Source organism: Ovis aries, chromosome 13 (assembly GCF_016772045.2).
Source record: "Ovis aries strain OAR_USU_Benz2616 breed Rambouillet chromosome 13, ARS-UI_Ramb_v3.0, whole genome shotgun sequence".
NCBI classification, from domain to species: domain Eukaryota; kingdom Metazoa; phylum Chordata; class Mammalia; order Artiodactyla; family Bovidae; genus Ovis; species Ovis aries.
Genome location: NC_056066.1, coordinates 31739203 through 31757312, shown reverse-complemented (window position 1 = coordinate 31757312; position 18110 = coordinate 31739203). Strand labels below are relative to the sequence as shown.

The window sequence follows — 18110 nt, the reverse complement described above, 5'->3', positions numbered from 1 at the left end:
CGTAGGGACTTGAGGTGAGCACAGGTATATCTGGCCAGGCTGTGGTTCATAAGGAGAGGTGGCTCAAAGCACAAGTAGGGGGCTGGTGGGGTGCACAGCATATGGGAACAGACTTCCAACAAAAACAGTTCTTCAGTAATCTGTCTCTAGTTACAGCCTATGGACACACGGCAGCAAAGGCCCAGATAGAAGCTTGGACAAGTCCAGAGAAAATAACATTTTATTATGAGACCAGAGATCAATAACACAAACACATAGACAAACCTGTAGCCCGGTATTTCCTGGAGGGAGTCAAACCTTGCTAGGTGAATGAACTCTCCCATTTGGAGAAGTAGATTCCTAGGCACTGTCAATCCAATACCCTCTTTTCTTCTCCACTGGAGAATTCAGATCCTCCTCCTGGATCCACACCAGTTCAAGAGTCAGGGCCTGAGTTGGGAAATTAACCCCCAGGGTGGTACATGGCAGTAAGCAGAACACAGTCCAGGACCAGCTGGAATTCATTTGATTGCCTGCCACTGGGCCTGGCATTTGAAAAGTACTTCATCAGTTTCCCTGTAACCTTTTGAGCCAAGTGTTACTCTGATTTCCAGAAAACTGGAGGAAAACAGAGACAGAATCTTCTTTGAAAGATGGATGGCAATTTTTCTTAAAGAAGTTGATCAGGTCTCTCCTGCTCTCTCACATCTCAAGACAGCATAACTGGATTATAGAGTTAAGATGGTCCTGAGTGTGAGAAGTTTCCCATTCACTCCCTTTTAGAAGATGAGCAAACTGACCCAGGGAGACTGATGTTTCCATGAAGTGAGATTCTCTATGTTGATCAACAGTTTTGTTATTACCAATAACACAGAGAAATGGTTCTTTTCACAAAGATCTAGGGATTTGCCCAGGTTCACATAATGTCAGGCCTTCCCCCTCCTGGAATTTATAGTCTAAGACTGGATAAGAGAGGCAAATTGTCAACTCACACATGCTCGTTCATGGTGATGGTGGAAGGGAGTATAAGAATGCTGCAGCCTTGGGAGAATATCTTAATTCATTTGGGCTTCTATAACCAGATACATGGTGGCTTACAAACAACGGAAATTCACTCCTCACAGTTATGGAGGCTGGGAAGTCCAAGACTGAGGTGCCAGCAGATTCAGTGTCTGGTGACAACCAGCTTCCTAATTAATAGAAGATGGACTTCCCTTTGTGGGGTCTCTTTCATAAGAGCACTAGCTAATCCATTCATAGGGGTTCTGCTTTCATGACCCAATCACCTCCCAGAGACCTTACCTCCAAATACTATCACTTTGGGGGTGTGGTCTCAACCTATATGGATTTGGTGGGGCGGGGCTGGGGGGGAGGTTGCATATATTCAGTCCATAGCAGAGAGTATAAGGGAGTTCAGAAAAGAAGTAAAGAAGTGGATTTTAGCACCAACAATTTCTGATTAATAGAAAGAATTGAAAAACTGCAGTTTTCATTAACTTCCATTCTGTTTGGTTATATGACTTTGACCTCAAGGATTATTTGAGATTTATAATAGCTTTGGGGAAAATGATACCTTCACATAAAAATGATTCCAGAATAGATTGCTCATCAAAATCACAGCCTGAGGGTATCAGAATCCCCTGGGATATTTGCTGAAATGCAGATTCCAGGTTTGGACCCACATCTACTTGATCAGAATCACAAGCAGGGGCCCAGAGGACTCTCTATTTTAAATGATCTTTCTGAGAGACTCTTATGCCCATCAAAGTTTGAGAACCCCTGCCAAAATCCTGAATTAGGAGCAAGCCCAGGCAGTCTTGAACTTTCCTGCCCTTGAAGAAAAAAAAAAAAATTAAGTCAACAGAAAAAAGAACATGGTAGCATCACAGGTTTCTTGAAATTTCACACAGAACTGTTTATATGTGAGCTGTAAGCAGACCCACAAGGAGAGGGGTTAACTCAAACCCGCAGAGCTAGTTGAATAAGATCAACAGTCTTTGCCAAAACCTAACTGTGCAGACCTGCCATGAATAACTTGAACATTTTAAAGGTCCCGCAGCACAGCCAGGATCTCCAGCCAACTCAGAAAGCCTTTCCAATGTCAGTGTCACCTCTTGTTGAAAAAAGTTGCCTGTCAGGGGTCCCTTCTAAATGAAAAACATTATTTACAAAATGTTAAGGAAATTCTAATACCAAAATATGTATTCCTGGTATGTTGTTGAGAGGTTTGGGCAACATTTCCAGTGTATTTCTACATCAGAAAATTCACTAACTGATCTCCCATAATTGTGAGTGACATTACTATACTCATGTTTTCAAGAATTTTGACCTCATAGGGAATCCTGAATAATTAACCTTCATGGAAGTATTATTTAACATCACTTTGTCATCACCAACTTCATGAAATCACCCAGGGAGTTCTTATCTGTTTGTTCTGTTTTGCTAGTCAAGCCAATGCCTTAGTCCCATCCCCAGGTTCTAGTTTCATGGGCCTGGAGTGGGGCTCAGGTGTTTACCATATACAATCAGTGTTGAAACACCCATTTACAGCCAATACAACAGATTTTTCTTATTTGCAGAATATAAATTCTCAAAAATGTAGGTGACTTATATTCTCAATAATACAAAGGTTTCTAAATTAAGATAGAATTTTCTACTTTGAATTTTGTTATAGAGACAAGCCAATAACTGTTCTATGCATTCCATAGTTATACAGTCTAAGTCATGAGGTGGGGGTATATCTGAGCCTAATTCTTTTTTTCAGTAGGGGGGAGACTGTTTTTATTTCATTTTATTATTTTCCTGTTGGAGTGTAATTGCTTTACAATGTTGTGCTAGTTTCTGCTGTAGAACAATGTGAATCAGCTACATGTATACATATATCCCCTCTTTCTTGAGCCTCCCTCCAACCACCGCATCCCAGCCCTCCAGGTCATCACAGAGCATGGAGCTGGGCTCCCTGTGCCGTGCGGCAGCTTCCCACTAGCCATCTGCCTAGCACATGGCCATGTAGATATGTCAGTGCTGCTCTCCCAATGCACCTTTCTCTCTCTGATCCTGATTCTTACTAAGTTTACTACAGTAAATAATAGCCCCAAATTTGAGTGTCTCAGTGAAAAGGAAGTGTTATTTCTGAAGGCCTTCCTAGGTTAAGCCATGTCACGCACACAGCTTTGATTATTTGTGTTTTAAGGCAAAGTAGTGGTTAGACAGGTCGTCTCCTTGGTCAGGTCAAGTGGATGGAGCCTGACATGGTATCAGGATGCTCTGAATACAGGTCAGGTGTAGGGAGGACCAAACAGAAGATGACTTCCTGTCAGTATTTGAGGCAATTCCTAACTCCAGCCCCTGCCACATGCATCTCACTTTCCTACTTAATGACAACAAGCTGTGTCTTATCTCAGTGGCTTTGGCCAAGTTCTTCCTATGTCTGGCATCCATTCCCACCTGCCTTCCTTCCTCCTCAAGATTCTATCATCCCTTCAGGCTCTGCCCAGTCTCCACCTATCAGAAGCTGTTCCTGACACTGAGTTGTTCTATAATGAAACAAATAAAGCTTAGCCTTTGGGGCCCCTCACTCACATGGGTCCCTTCTAAACCCCTGGGAGGGACCATGGAAATACTTTTATGTGGTCATGTTTCTTAAATCTGCAGAAATAAGAGATTTTAACCATAAAATATTCAGACTGTCTATTTCAACTAACCCCCTGTCAAACTTTCTCTTGTATTAAGCCCTGTTGGAAAGACCATGAGCATTTTTGAAAACCAGGGTGAATGAACATTGAATGTGGAATACATGTAGTTTGGGTTTAGTGGAATAACATATTTACAAATAATATAATTAGTGATGTTAGTATAAGAATTGCATATCAGTTGGATTCAAAGAAATAGAATCAGTAGAAAATAATAACATAGATAGACTGATGGTAGGTAATTGATAAATGAGAGATAGATGATACATAGATAGCTATACAGATATAGATAATTGATGAATAGATGTATAGATAGACCTTTTAGTTTCACTTGTCTGGAGAACCCTGCAAATACAACGATCAGTAAAATAAAATTGAAAAAAAATGTAGAAGCATGCTATGGGCTGAATTGTGCCCTCCTCTCCAATTCATATGTTGAAGCCCTAACACAGAACCTCAGAACGTGACTGTATTCAGAGACAGTGTCTTTAAGAACTGGATTATGTTGAAAATGAGGTTTTGGAAGCTCGTACAACTCAACATCAAAAAAAAAAAAAAACTCAAATGAAAAATGGGCAGAAACCTGATATACAGTTTTCCAAACAGGAAATACAGATGGCCAACAGTCACATGAAAAGATGTTCGGTGTCACTAATCATCAGGGGAATGCAAATCAAAGTCACAATGAGATATCGCCTCACATCTGTCAGCATGATCATGATCAAAAAGAACACAAATAACAAACATTTGCAAGGATGCAGTGAAAAGGGAACCTTCACACACTGTTGCTGGGAATGTAAACTGGTTCAGTCGGTGTGAAAACACTATGGAGGTTTCTCAAAAAGCTGAAATAGAACTACCATATGACCCAGCAATTCCACTCCTGGGTATTTATCCAAAAAAAAAAGAGAAAACATGAATTAAAAAGATATCTGTACCCCAATGTTCATACCAGCATTATTTACAATTGCCAAGATATGGAAGTCAACAGACGAATGGGTAAAGACAACGTGGTGTACATACAATGCAATATTGTTCGGCCATAAAAAAGAACAAAATTTTGCCATTTGCAGCAACATAGGTGGACCTGCCTGGAGAATCCCAAGGACGGGGGAGCCCAGGAGTCTATGGGGTCGCACAGAGTCGGATGCGACTGAAGCAACTTAGCAGCAGCAGCAGCAGCAACAGGTGGACTGGGAGGGTTTAAGTCCAGATTCTAAGTAATAAGTCAGGTATAGAAAGACAAATACTGTACAATATCACTCATACATGGAAGCTAAAAGATACAACAAACTAGTGAATAGAGCAAAAACAAAGCAGACTCACAGACATTAAGAACAAATTAATGGTGATGGATCAGTTGGTGAAGAATCCTCCTGCAATTCAGGAGACCACGGTTCAATTCCTGGGTTGGGAAGATCAGCTGCAGAAGGGATAGGCCACCCACTCTGGTATTCTTGGACTTCCCTTGTGACTCAGCTGGTAAAGAATTCGCCTCCAGTGCAGGAGACCTGGGTTTGATCCCTGGGTTGAGAAGATTCCCTGGAGAAAGGGAAAGGCTACCCACTCCAGTATTCTGGGTCTGGAGAATTCCATGCATTTTATAGTCCATGGGGTCATAGAGTCACACAACTGACTTCACTTCACTTCAGTGGTTACCAGTGGGGTGAGAGGGGCAACAAGGGTAGGGGATTAAGAGGTATAAACCATTAGGCATAAAATAAGCTATAAAGATTATACTGTACAATATTGGGAATATGGTCAATATTTTATAATAATTATAAGTGGAGAATAATTTTTAAAAATTGCAAGCCACTATATTTTACACCTGTAATTTATATAATAGCATGCATCAACTATACATCAATAAAAAAAAATCACTCCAAAATGATTGTGTGCCTGGACCTCCATTAGTCTGTGTACTTCTTGTGGACCAGCACAGCTTCTCACCCACATTTGAATCTCCAGGACCTAGCTCAACACCTGGGATATGTATGAGATGCTGATGGTATATGTGATGAACAAATAGGTAAATATACAAACAGATGCCCAAGTGAACACTGCAAACAGATGCATCAAGAGATTCCCAGTCTCTAGAGATATCATCTTTATTTTTAGAGATCAAGTTAAAGACTATTCATAATGTTTGAGTTCAACTGGGGAAAAAAAATTCTTTAAGAATCTTCTGACTGTTGAATTCTGATGAAAACAAGTGCAAAGCCAGTGTGGAGAGCACTTAAACATTTAATCCCCAGAAAGAATTTCTGGTTTAAAAAAAAACAAAAACAAATGGACTACAACCACCAAAACCAAAAATAAACGTAAAAAGCAAACAAAACAAAACTGCTTTTCTCCGTTTTATAAAATTTCTCTACCCCGGCCCCCATATGCTTAATATGTTACTGAGTTTGAGTACATATATAGATACAGATGACATCTATTTGATTGTATGTTTGAGTGGATAATGCGAGGTGTATTCAGCATCCTACTGAATACAGACTGATAAGACATTTAAGTATGAGACAAAAGTCTGAAGTCCAAAATACTTTCTGCGAAAATGTAGCTCTGAGTTCTAAAGAAAATGACTTGTGTAAAGAATTTGTAAATCATGCTCACTCTTATATTTCTTCTCTTCCGTATTTCTAATTCTTTCGTTTCTCTTGTATCTTGACAGAAAAAAAAATGCACATATAAAGTTTTTTCAGTATAATTAACCACACACTGCCATGACACTGTAGCCACTATCTCCATTGGAACGTCCTCAAATGGAACATGCTTTGTTCTTACCAAGAAAGTAAAAGCAAGTTGTTTTCTACTGTCCAAGGCATGAGAGAAAGTTGTTTGTTCCCAGAAAGCTTTCTCACAATTGCCCACCTCTTACAACCCCATTAAGTTGGGGTATTGCAAACTCCATCCTACCTCCTAACCAATATGCTGCTGCTTAGTCTCTCTTTTTTTTTTTTTTTTTTGGCTGCAGCACATGGGATCTTTAGTTGCACCATGCAAGATCTGGTTTCCTTACCAGGGATCAAACTCGGGCCCCCTGCATTAGGAGCTCAAAGTCTTAACCACTAGACCTGGGAAGGACCTAGGGAAGTCCTGTTAGTCTTTCTGAGTTATGGACTTTCTTGAAAAGCTAGCTATTTTCTTCCCAGAAAAAAAAAAAAAAGGCAAAAACACAAATGGAGACAACATTTTGCAAACAATTTGAGATCCCTGTTCAGGTAAGGAACTTCTGCTTGTGAGTAACCCCTTGGGAAAGGCAAGGATGGATTGGAAATATGATACCAGGGTAGATGTGACACCTCTAATATATTTCACAGTGTACACAAAGCTTCATCTGAGGAAAAGTTTTTGAGCAGAGAGGAATTGTTAAAGTGAGGAAAAGATACTTAGAAACTTAATTCCCAATTAGGGAACAATGCCTTCAACTGTTGCGTTCTGAGATCAGTGTTATAGGGGAAAGATCCAGGGAAATAGGCCAAGTCATTATAGCAAAAAAACAATTCTATGCACAGTGTTTTAGCAATCTATATTTTCCAAATACATTAAGAGCTTAATTTTAAAAATTCTTCTACTGATAATATCATTAATTTTCCAAGTAAAATGTAAAGTAAATGGATAAATAAATCACAGTTAAAAGAAAATTTACACTTACTAAGATCACCAAAATACAAACCTATTAAAAATACACCTTGTCTTTGATGTTTATTTCACATTATCTAAGTACATCTGGTTATGCAAATTTACATTTTAACTTCAAATCTTTGCATTCCTGATATACATAAAACAGGACAAAGAACACATTTGTAATGTTCAGCCTGGAAAATCTTGCTTGGGGCAAATAAGATTCTCAGCTGCCTTTTTCTTTCTGCACATGTACAAATACAGTTCTGAATAACTGGAATTAAAAAAATCAAGATGGGTATAAGGAAAAAGGTGACTAAATTTTTGTGTCACCTGAGGTTATATGTACTTGACTTTTAAAATGGTCTTCTAATTATCAAATAACTATTTCATGGGTAACAAGTCTTTGGAATCTCCTTAAATGATTTCAGGATGCTTAGCTGGTTGTTTCTGGGGTTCTTGAATTTGAATGCAGTTGACACGAGCTATACACTAATGCTGTATATTCACCTAAGATCTTCTTAAACATAGTAGTCAATGTCATTATCCCTCTTTTGTGAAAATATCTTGCCAGGCTTAAAAAGGAGCACTTATTTCTTCCACTCGGCAAAGAAAAAAAGACAGACCAGTGTAGTACAGGACTATTATAATTTGAAAGGAAATAATCACATTGAACAAAAGACCTTACCATTTTAGTTATAATTTTATGAAATTCAAATATACCTAAATCATGCCATGATACTAGATGGCCGCATGTTCATTCTGTTCAATGTTGCCCATGAGATCTTTCGTATCATTAGTTCCTGGACTTGATCCACTGTTAAAATACAGAGTGTTCTCAAAAGCGTCCTCTCGAGGCAAATGCACACGTCTTTTCTTATAAAAGAAGTACACAGCGAAGCCAGCACCCAGTATAATCAGGAGGACCACGATGACTACTACTCCTGTCGCACTGCTAGACGGTTTAGAAGGTTCCATCTTCCTTGGATCAGCTATAAACAAGTAAATATATTAGAAAAAAGTTAAGTGGAGGGAGGCAGAGAGAAGAGTGCCATGGAGAACAGTACAACTGTCTTAGAAAAACTAAAATGCATGGATTTCCTGTCCAGTGACACTTGCCAAACAGAAATTTAGGATATGAATATAGAATTCCATGGATGATTAATTCAAATGTTCAGATGACTATTCAGTTGCAAACGTATTCCATGTATCTATGCAGCAGTAGGCTAGTGTAATATTTTAAAATATTTATACCTTTTAAAAATAATTGAAGGCTGCTTACACATACATCATATGAAGATAAGTGGACTAGTAAAAGCAGTGATAATAATAACAACCAAGGGGGAAAATTAGGGAAAAAAGAAAATGAATAGTGGAAATTTGAACACATGAGTATTAGTTAACAGCATGTAGGAAGTTAAGAGAGCTGCAGGCAAGCCACACATCTCACTTTTACTTTTTTTAGCAGCAAACAACGTAAGTGAAAGAGGTCAGTTCCTCATTCAAACTGTAGATAAAACTAAAATTTTAAATATTGCTCAAAAAAAAAGAAAACAAAGCAAGCATAGGGATTCCTAAGAGAAATTTCTTCCCTGGGTTCTCATAGGGCAGTTAGTGTAACAAAGCAATTAGTGTCCTCAGTAAGACCTAGAGTTCTTGCCTGGAGAATCCCATGGACAGAGGAGCCCGGCAGGCCACAGTCCATGTGGTCATAAAGAGTCGGACACAACTGAGTGACTCAGTAAGAACAACAACAAGACCTAGGATAAAAACACCAAACTGACTCCAAGACCGGCTTTTCTAGAGTATCATTCAAGAGTGATCAGTGCCCTAACAACAAAGGCTAGAGTCACTCAAGCTATTTGACTGAGAGTGGAATGGGTGTAGGAAGGGAAAATTATGGTTTTTAAAGCAAACCCACTGTATCAATGTATTGCTAATATGGAACTTAAAAGTTCATGATGATCTTACCTTTTGTTGTAATTAATGTATGCGTAGGTTCAGCATCAACAACTGTTTGTAAAATAACAAAATAATTAAATAGTTATAAAGACCCATGATAATTGCATGTAGATAGTGAGCATTATTTGGTTTACAAATACATCAAATTATTCATGTTTGATTTATGGTGATATATGATATATATAGACAATAATCAGATAGATGGGCAGATAGATAAAATCTGTATGTATATATACAGATTTTAGCTATCTATCTTCCTATAACTGCAACCTACAGCTGCATGGTGAGTTTAAATAGACTGGAAGATCTGAAAACAGGAGAAAAAAAAAAAAACCAGTTGCATTTGAGCCACTTATACCACAAAAATTTACCCAATATACCCATAAAATAATGTATTCTAGGCTAGTGGTTTTGAAAATGGCTCACTGAAGCATAAGATATTACAAGGCATTTGAATGAAAAATAAAATAAGAATCCAACACTGCACCAAAAGGTACAGTCTCTTAGAACAGAGTTGTCAAAGAATGAAGAACTAGCATCACCGACTCAGTGGAAATGAATTTCAGCAAATTCTGGGAGACAGTGGAGGACAGAGGAGCCTGGCATGCTACAGTCCATGGGGTCACAAGGACTCAAACACAACCTAGCAACTGAACAACAACAACAAAATAATAAAACCACTGGGGATGGAGTATTACTTTATTTAGTTCATTTATTTAAATCTATCATCTAATTAATTTTATCTCTTGGTAAAAATACTATGTGAAGTAGAATGGTATAAAACTACTGTGAACATCCAGATAATATCATATCATGGGCACATAATACTATTAATTCCCCCAATCCCTGTCCTAACATGGCCTGCCATTCAGTCTTAGCAGGAAACTTAATTGGTCTTACATGATTTATTTCTTAATACATTCTCATTCCTCCCCATTGTCCACTTCTTGTTTGGTCAAGGTACGTATTTTATCTCTTTTTCTCATATACCATAAGGCTAGATCTCCAAACTTCTCCCAACCTCACAAATCTGTGTGCATGGATATTTCATCACATGTGTATTGATATACCAAAATTATTACTTCAATAAAGCAGGAGGTTTTGTGCTCACTCAAAGCAACAGACAGAACTAATCATCATGGCAGACTAGATTTCTTGCCTATAAAGAGGGGGAGTTTATAAGGAACCTGTAATCACATTATAATTCCACAACTAACATGTTCATATTTGCAAGAAAAGGGAGCCTAGAAACATATGTACCATAGGACAAATTCTTACTTACTTTTTGGTCTTTTACAAATGTATCCTTTGTAGGAGGAACAGTGAATATTACTCCATAATCCAGAAGATGCATATAAAGTGACACAATCAGTTCTTTCACCAGAGGGATCACCTGTTTTCCAGTTGACAAAGGAGACTGGGTTGTTGTTAATCCACAGCCACATTCCTGATTATCAGAGGAAGCCAAAAAAAATTACAAGTTAAAAATAATCCCCCTTAAAATAAATTCAACTTATTCATGTGAAATTTCTAAGCATGTTATTTTATACCACAATCAATAGCTATTTATACTTGAGTTTTAATAGGCAAGATAATTATAATTAATTAATAGAGGAAAGGAAACTGAGAATTATATTTCTTATGTAGCTTCAGTTGAAAATTTATTCCTAATTAGTATACATATGTAAAGTTATCTCCCCCTAATTTTTTAATAGCAAAAGATAGAAAATATTTTTTAAAACTTCTTTAACTTAGCAACAGTGGATACTCCTTTTAGCAACTTTCAAGATAGCCTAATGTGTGAGTCACTTAAATATTCAGTTCTTATCTCAAATGAAACTATGAGTTTGAATTTTCAAATGTTTCACAAATTAATCATTAATTAAAGCAAGATTTTCTAGAACTGAAAACTTGTTTTGAAACATTTTGAAATATTCATGATTCAAAAATCATGGCGGAAAAATTACCTTCAACATTTCTGTACAATCCTATCCAAAAATTGGTTTTGCTTTGAAGTGGCTCAACTCGATACGACAGGAAACTCAATTCAGCAGCACTTTCAATGGTAACCAGAGAGGAACCTACAAAGTACAAAAGAATAAACAAGATGGCAATATATTTAAGTAGTTGAAAACATTTTTATAATGATTGTGTTGATATTAAGAGCAATAAAAATCATCCCACTATCTCCACTTAAGGGGAAGAATTTCAAAGAGTGAACATTTGTCTTCTAAGAATTTGTTTCCATTCTGAAAATGTGATTTTTAAGGCATCATTTGTGTACAACCACTGGACAACTCACTGCAGGATATACAAAGATGAGTAGAACACAGAATACATTAAGAAGGTTATGGTTCAGTGAGTAGGAATGAGTTGAGCATATAGAGAAATGTATTAGAAAAAAATAAGTATAAAAAGGTACTTACATGTCAAACAGGGAGAAGATTTGTTTTAGGGGAAGCTATTTAAGGAAGCATGCAAGAAACAGAATTTTAAAATATTAGGGAGCATGAGATTTCAAGTAGAAAGAATAGAAAATAATTCTGAGATTAGGAAGGATTAAAAAAAAAAAGACAGGGAAGCATAGAGGTGGTTCACAGATGCATGGAATTCATGTCTGGTTTATAGTAATAAGATATGAAATAGATAGAAAGGTAGGTAGGTAGGTAGGTAGACAAGGCAATCTATTGGGGTAAATGAATAGCATTGATAGATAGCTGTTTGGCTGGATGAATCTGGTCAATGGGTGAAAAAAGCCTTGGGTTAGGTCTCACCTCAGATGGCAGGAGACTGGTATTTAGGGTAATGTGGTGACTGAGAAACACTTAGATTTTTAGGCAGCAGAATGATGCATGCACTATAAAAGTATTAATCCAGCTGTTATGTATAGGACTGTACAAAAAGAAGACGGGAAACAGAAAGGCTGCTTGGATACTACAGCATCTAACATACCTGGTCAAAGACTGCTTCAGGGCCAGGACTGTGTTTTATCGTAAAATTATAGATTTTTAAATAATAACAACTTAAACTATATTTAAGCTATTTCTACCAGATATTTTGCTTTGGGCTTTACAAACATGATCTCACTAAAATTTTACAACTACCTTATTAAGTTAGCACTACTGTTACTCCATTTTACAGATAAGGAACCTAAAATAAGGAATCTAAAAGTCCAGAAGGTAAGATCTTTCAAGATCTTAATGATAGTGGAGGGCAAAGTCATGGCATGTCCAGGCATCTGAATCTTGCCCTATACCTAACCACATGCCTGCATCCCACATTACTGGGACCTTGCTGACTATTTTCATTGCATCATTTCATATTTTATTTTAAAATATATTTCATAGATGATAGCCATTTTAATATATATGGGATATATTTTGATGAATGTGAATCATTCATTTTATTTATAGGAAAACATAGGTATCTACAGTTGAAAACAAAGTTTCTACATATCCACTGCCAAGAATTAAAAAAAAAAAAAACTTAGCAACATAAAAAAAAAAAAAACATTTAATTTTAAAAAGGAGGTTTCAAGTGACATCATAATGAATGGCAGAGTAAGAACCCTTGAAAATCCTCTCCCCTACAAAAACAAGAAGAACACTAAATTTTTTTCAAGTCAACTTCTTCAGAACACTGAGTTAACCAACAGCTTGTAACAGTCCAGGAAGTATTTATTCAAGAAAAATGACTGACTCTCAGTAAGAAAAGTGAGCTTCATGATGTTTTAACTTGTCCTAATCCCACAGCCTTATCCCTAGCTCTGTGATTGCCTTAAAAGCCAAAAGCCTCAAAATCACACTGAAGACCAGAGACCAAGAAGACATTGGGAAAGTCAGAATGGGATTGGGGTTCTTTCCAAGCCACAGTCTCAAAGAATTTCCATTATTTGATCTCTGACAGTTCGCTGGAAAACCTCACTTGGCAGGACCTGCCTTAATTTGAACTAACTCAGAGCTCATCCAGCATTTTCCTTGGGGGAATTTGTCAAAAATTAACAGTGGCAATAACCTGACAGTATAGCTGCCTGAAGCAGTGATAACATTTTAGGGAAACAATAAGCTAACCAAAAAGCTAAAGGGAAAGACTGTGGAGTAAAATGTCCATAGGGAACTTTAAGAAGCACTGACCTATTCCTGGGTATCTAGAAGGCCACAGACATGCACTGGAGTGTGTACATGCACGGGACTATGTGCATGCCCGTGAAAGATCTAAAAAGTCTCTACATTTTCACCTCTGGCTGACCTTGATGGTCTGCACAAGCAGGAAGTGAAGGCTAAGGTAGAGTTTTAAACTTCACGTATGAATGTTGAAGACATGTCTTCAGACAGAGCCCCTCAGTAAAACCCAGAAAACTTATTTGTTCTAGGCACTAAGGAAATACATTCACATCACTAGCTGACCACTAAACTAACTAGGCAGAGAATTCAGTAACTGTGCATGAAAAAGAATACATACTTTATAGAATTTATGAGGGAAAATTACTAAACAAGGGAACAACAAACAGCAACAAAATCAAACCCTGTAGAGTGGAAATAAACTTATTTCCAACGTTGCTTATTTTATTATTTTAAATACATATTTTTCAATGAAAATTACAAAAAATTCAAAGAAACATGAAAATATGACCCATACCAAGAAAAGAAGCAGCCAATACAAATTTTTCCTGAACAAGTCACATCTTTGGCTTACTGGACAAAGACTTTTGAAATCAGCTATGTTAAAGATGCTTAAAGAACTTAAAGGGGAAAGTGTCTAAAGAACTCAAAGAAAGTATGAAATAATTCCTCACTAAATAGAGACTATTAACAAAAAGATAGAAATTATTTTAAAAATAAAATCCTAGAGTTAAACATTATAATAATTTAAAGGAAAACTTCACTGGAGAAGCCAAAAACTGAATGTGATTAAGTAAAAGAAATAATCAACAAGCTTGTGATTATCCAGTCTGAATAATGGGAGTCCTAGGAGAGGAGTGAGATAAAGAGGCGTAAAGAGTACTTGAGAAATGATGGACCAAAAGCTTCCCAATGGTCCTTCCCAGGGCAAGTGCATGGCAACCCACACCTGTATTCTTGCCTGGAGAATCCCATGGACAGAGGAGCTGGTGGGCTATGGTCCACAGGGTCACAAAGAGTCAGGCACAACTGAAGCAACTTAGCACAGCACAGCACAATGGCTGATAATTGCCCTAACCTTGGAGAAAGAAACAGACATCTAGATCCAGGAACCATAAGGAGTACCAAATACAGTGAATCTAAAGAGATTATTGTCAAATACAGACTTAAATTGAAGAAAGTAGGGAAAACCACTAGGCCATTCAGGTATGACCTAAATCAAATCCCTTATGATTATACAGTGGAAGTGAGAAATAGATTTAAGGGACTAGATCTGATAGATAGAGTGCCTGATGAACTATGGATGGAGGTTCATGACATTGTATAGGAGACAGGGATCAAGACCATCCCCATGGAAAAGAAATACAAAAAAGCAAAATGGCTGTCTGGGGAGGCCTTACAGATAGCTGTGAAAAGAAGAGAAGTGAAAAGCAAAGGAGGAACAGAAAGATGTAAGCATCTGAATGCAGAGTTCTAAAGAATAGGAAGGAGAGATAAGAAAGCCTTCCTCAGTGATCAATGCAAAGAAATAGAGGAAAACAACAGAATGGGAAAGATTAGAGATCCCTTCAAGAAAATCAGAGATACCAAGGGAACATTTCATGCAAAGATGGGCTCAATAAAGGACAGAAATGGTATGGACCTAACAGAAGCAGAAGATATTAAGAAGAGGTGGTAAGAATACACAGAACTGTACAAAAAAAATTCTTCATGACCCAGGTAATCACAATGGTGTTATCACTCACCTAGAGCCAGACATCCTGGAATGTGAAGTCAAGTGGGCCTTAGAAAGCATCACTATGAACAAAGCTAGTGGAGGTGATGGAATTCCAGTTGAGCTGTTTCAAATCCTGAAAGATGGTGCTGTGAAAGTGCTGCATTCAATATGCCAGCAAATTTGGAAAACTCAGCAGTGGCCACAGGACTGGAAAAGGTCCATTTTCATTCCAATCCCAAAGAAAGGCAATGCCAAAGAATGCTCAAACTACCGCACAATTGCACTCATCTCACATGCTAGTAAAGTAACGCTCAAAATTCTCCAGGCCAGGCTTCAACAATACGTGAACTGTGAGCTTCCAGATGTTCAAGCTGGTTTTAGAAAAGGCAGAGGAACCAGAGATCAAATTGCCAACATCTGCTGGATTATGGAAAAAGCAAGAGAGTTCCAGAAAAACATCTATTTCTGCTTTATTGACTATGCCAAAGCTTTTGATTGTGTGGATCACAATAAACTGTAGAAAATTCTGAAAGAGACGGAAATACCAGAGCACCTGACCTGCCTCTTGAGAAACCTATATGCAGGTCAGGAAGCAACAGTTAGAATCGGACATGGAACAACAGACTGGTTCCAAATAGGCAAAGGAGTACGTCAAGGCTGTATATTGTCACCCTGCTTATTTAACTTATATGCAGAGTGCACCATGAGAAATGCTGGGCTGGAAGACGCACAAGCTGGAATCAAGATTGCTGGGAGAAATATCAATAACCTCAGATATGCAGATGACACCACCCTTATGGCAGAAAGTGAAGAGGAACTCAAAAGCCTATTGATGAAAGTGAGAGAGGAGAGTGAAAAAGTTGGCTTAAAGCTCAGCATTCAGAAAAGGAAGATCATGGCATCTGGTTCAATCACTTCATGGGAAATAGTGGAAACAGTGTCAGAATTTATTTTTGGGGGGCTCCAAAATCACTGCAGATGGTGATTGCAGTCATGAAATTAAAAGACACCTACTCCTTGGAAGAAAAGTTATGACCAACCTAGATAGCATATTCAAAAGCAGAGACATTACTTTGCCAACAAGGTCCGTCTAGTCAAGGCTATGGTTTTCCAGTGGTCATGTATGAATGTGAGAGGTGGACTGTGAAGAAGGCTGAGCACTGGAGAATTGATGCTTTTGAACTGTGGTGTTGGAGAAGACTCTTGAGAGTCCTTTGGACTGCAAGGAGATCCAAACTGTCCATCCTAAAGGAGATCAGTCCTGGGTGTTCATTGGAAGGACTGATGCTAAAGCTGAAACTCCAATACTTTGGCCACCTCATGTGAAGAGTTGACTCATTGGAAAAGACCCTGATGCTGGGAGGGATTGGGGGCAGGAGGAAAAAAGAACAATGAAGGATGAGATGGCTGGATGGCATCACTCACTCGATGTACATGAGTTTGGGTAAACTCCGGGAGTTGGTGATGGACAGGAAGGCCTGGCGTGCTGCAATTCATGGGGTCGCAAAGAGTTGGACACGACTGAGTGACTGAACTGAACTGAACTGAAAGAGACCAACACTGAGACACATTACAATTAAATTGTCAAAAATGGCAATCCACTCCAGCACTCTTGCCTGGAAAATCCCATGGACGGAGGAGCCTGATAGGCTACAGTCCATAGCATCATACAGTTGGACACAACTGAGCGACTTCACTTTCATTTTCATTTTAAAGACAAAGAGTGATTCTTAAAAACAGTTAAACAAAAGCAACCTTTTACACATAAGGCAACGCCTGCAAGACTATGAAGAAATTTTCCAGCAGAAACTTTGTCCAGAGGGAGTGAAAAGATTATATTTAAAGTGCTTAGAGATAAAAGCTTCCAACCAAGAATACTCCACCTAGAAAAACTGTCATTCAGAATTAAATGAGAGATAACAAATTTTCCAGACAAATAAAACTGGAAAGAGTTCATCACCAATAGATTTTTTCCCTGATAGCCTTATTTTTGTCCTGATAGCTCAGTTCAGTTCAGTTCAGTCGCTCAGTCATGTCCGACTCTTTGCGACCCCATGAATGGCAGCACGCCAGGCCTCCCTGTCCATCACCAACTCCCGGAGTTCACTCAGACTCACGGCCATCGAGTCAGTGATGCCATCCAGCCATCTCATCCTCTGTCGTCCCCTTCTCCTCCTGTCCCCAATCCCTCCCAGCATCAGAGTCTTTTCCAATTAATCAACTCTTCGCATGAGGTGGCCAAAGTATGGCAGTTTCAGCTTTAGCATCGTTCCTTCCAAGGAAATCCCAGGGCTGATCTCCTTCAGAATGGACTGGTTGGATCTCCTTGCAGTCCAAGGGACCCTCAAGAGTCTTTTCCAACACCACAGTTCAAATGCATCAATTCTTCAGTGCTCAGCCTTCTTCACAGTCCAACTCTCACATCCATACATGACCACTGGAAAAACCATAGCCTTGACTAGATGGACCTTAGTCGGCAAAGTAATGTCTCTGCTTTTGAATATGCTATCTAGGTTGGTCATAACTTTCCTTCCAAGGAGTAAGCGTCTTTTAATTTTATGGCTGCAGTCACCATCTGCAGTGCTTTTGGAGCCCTCCCCAAAATAAAGTCTGACACTGTTTCCACTGTTTCCCATGGCTCAGTTGGTAAAAGAATCCGCTTGCAATGCAGGAGACCCTGGTTCAATTCCTGGGTGGAAAGATCTGCTGGAAAAGGGATAGGCTACCCACTCCAGTATTCTTGGGCTTCCCTTATGGCTCAGCTGGTAAAGAATCTGCCTGTAATGAGGGAGACCTGGGTTTGAAGCCTGGGTTGGGAAGATGCCCTGGAGAAGGGAAAGGCTACCCATTCCAGTATTCTGGCCTGGAGTACAACTGAACAACTTTTACTTTATATTAAATGTCAGTGGGAATTCTTCAAGTTAAAGTGAAAGGACCCTAATTAATAATATGAAAATATTTGAAAATATAAAACTCAATGGTTAAGGTAAATATGTAGGAAAATCCAGAATT

At 38.4% G+C, this 18110-nt stretch overlaps 1 protein-coding gene across 1 annotated transcript in view; it reads right to left on the bottom strand.

Moving 5' to 3' along the window:
* Positions 1–8039: 8039 nt before the first annotated feature.
* Positions 8040–18110, bottom strand: part of MRC1 (mannose receptor C-type 1) — a 111703-nt gene continuing 101632 nt past the window's right edge. The window contains 4 exon segments of the mRNA NM_001197180.1: positions 8040–8290; positions 9270–9311; positions 10543–10707; positions 11228–11341. Of these exon segments, the coding sequence (NP_001184109.1) occupies positions 8040–8290; positions 9270–9311; positions 10543–10707; positions 11228–11341 (572 nt within the window).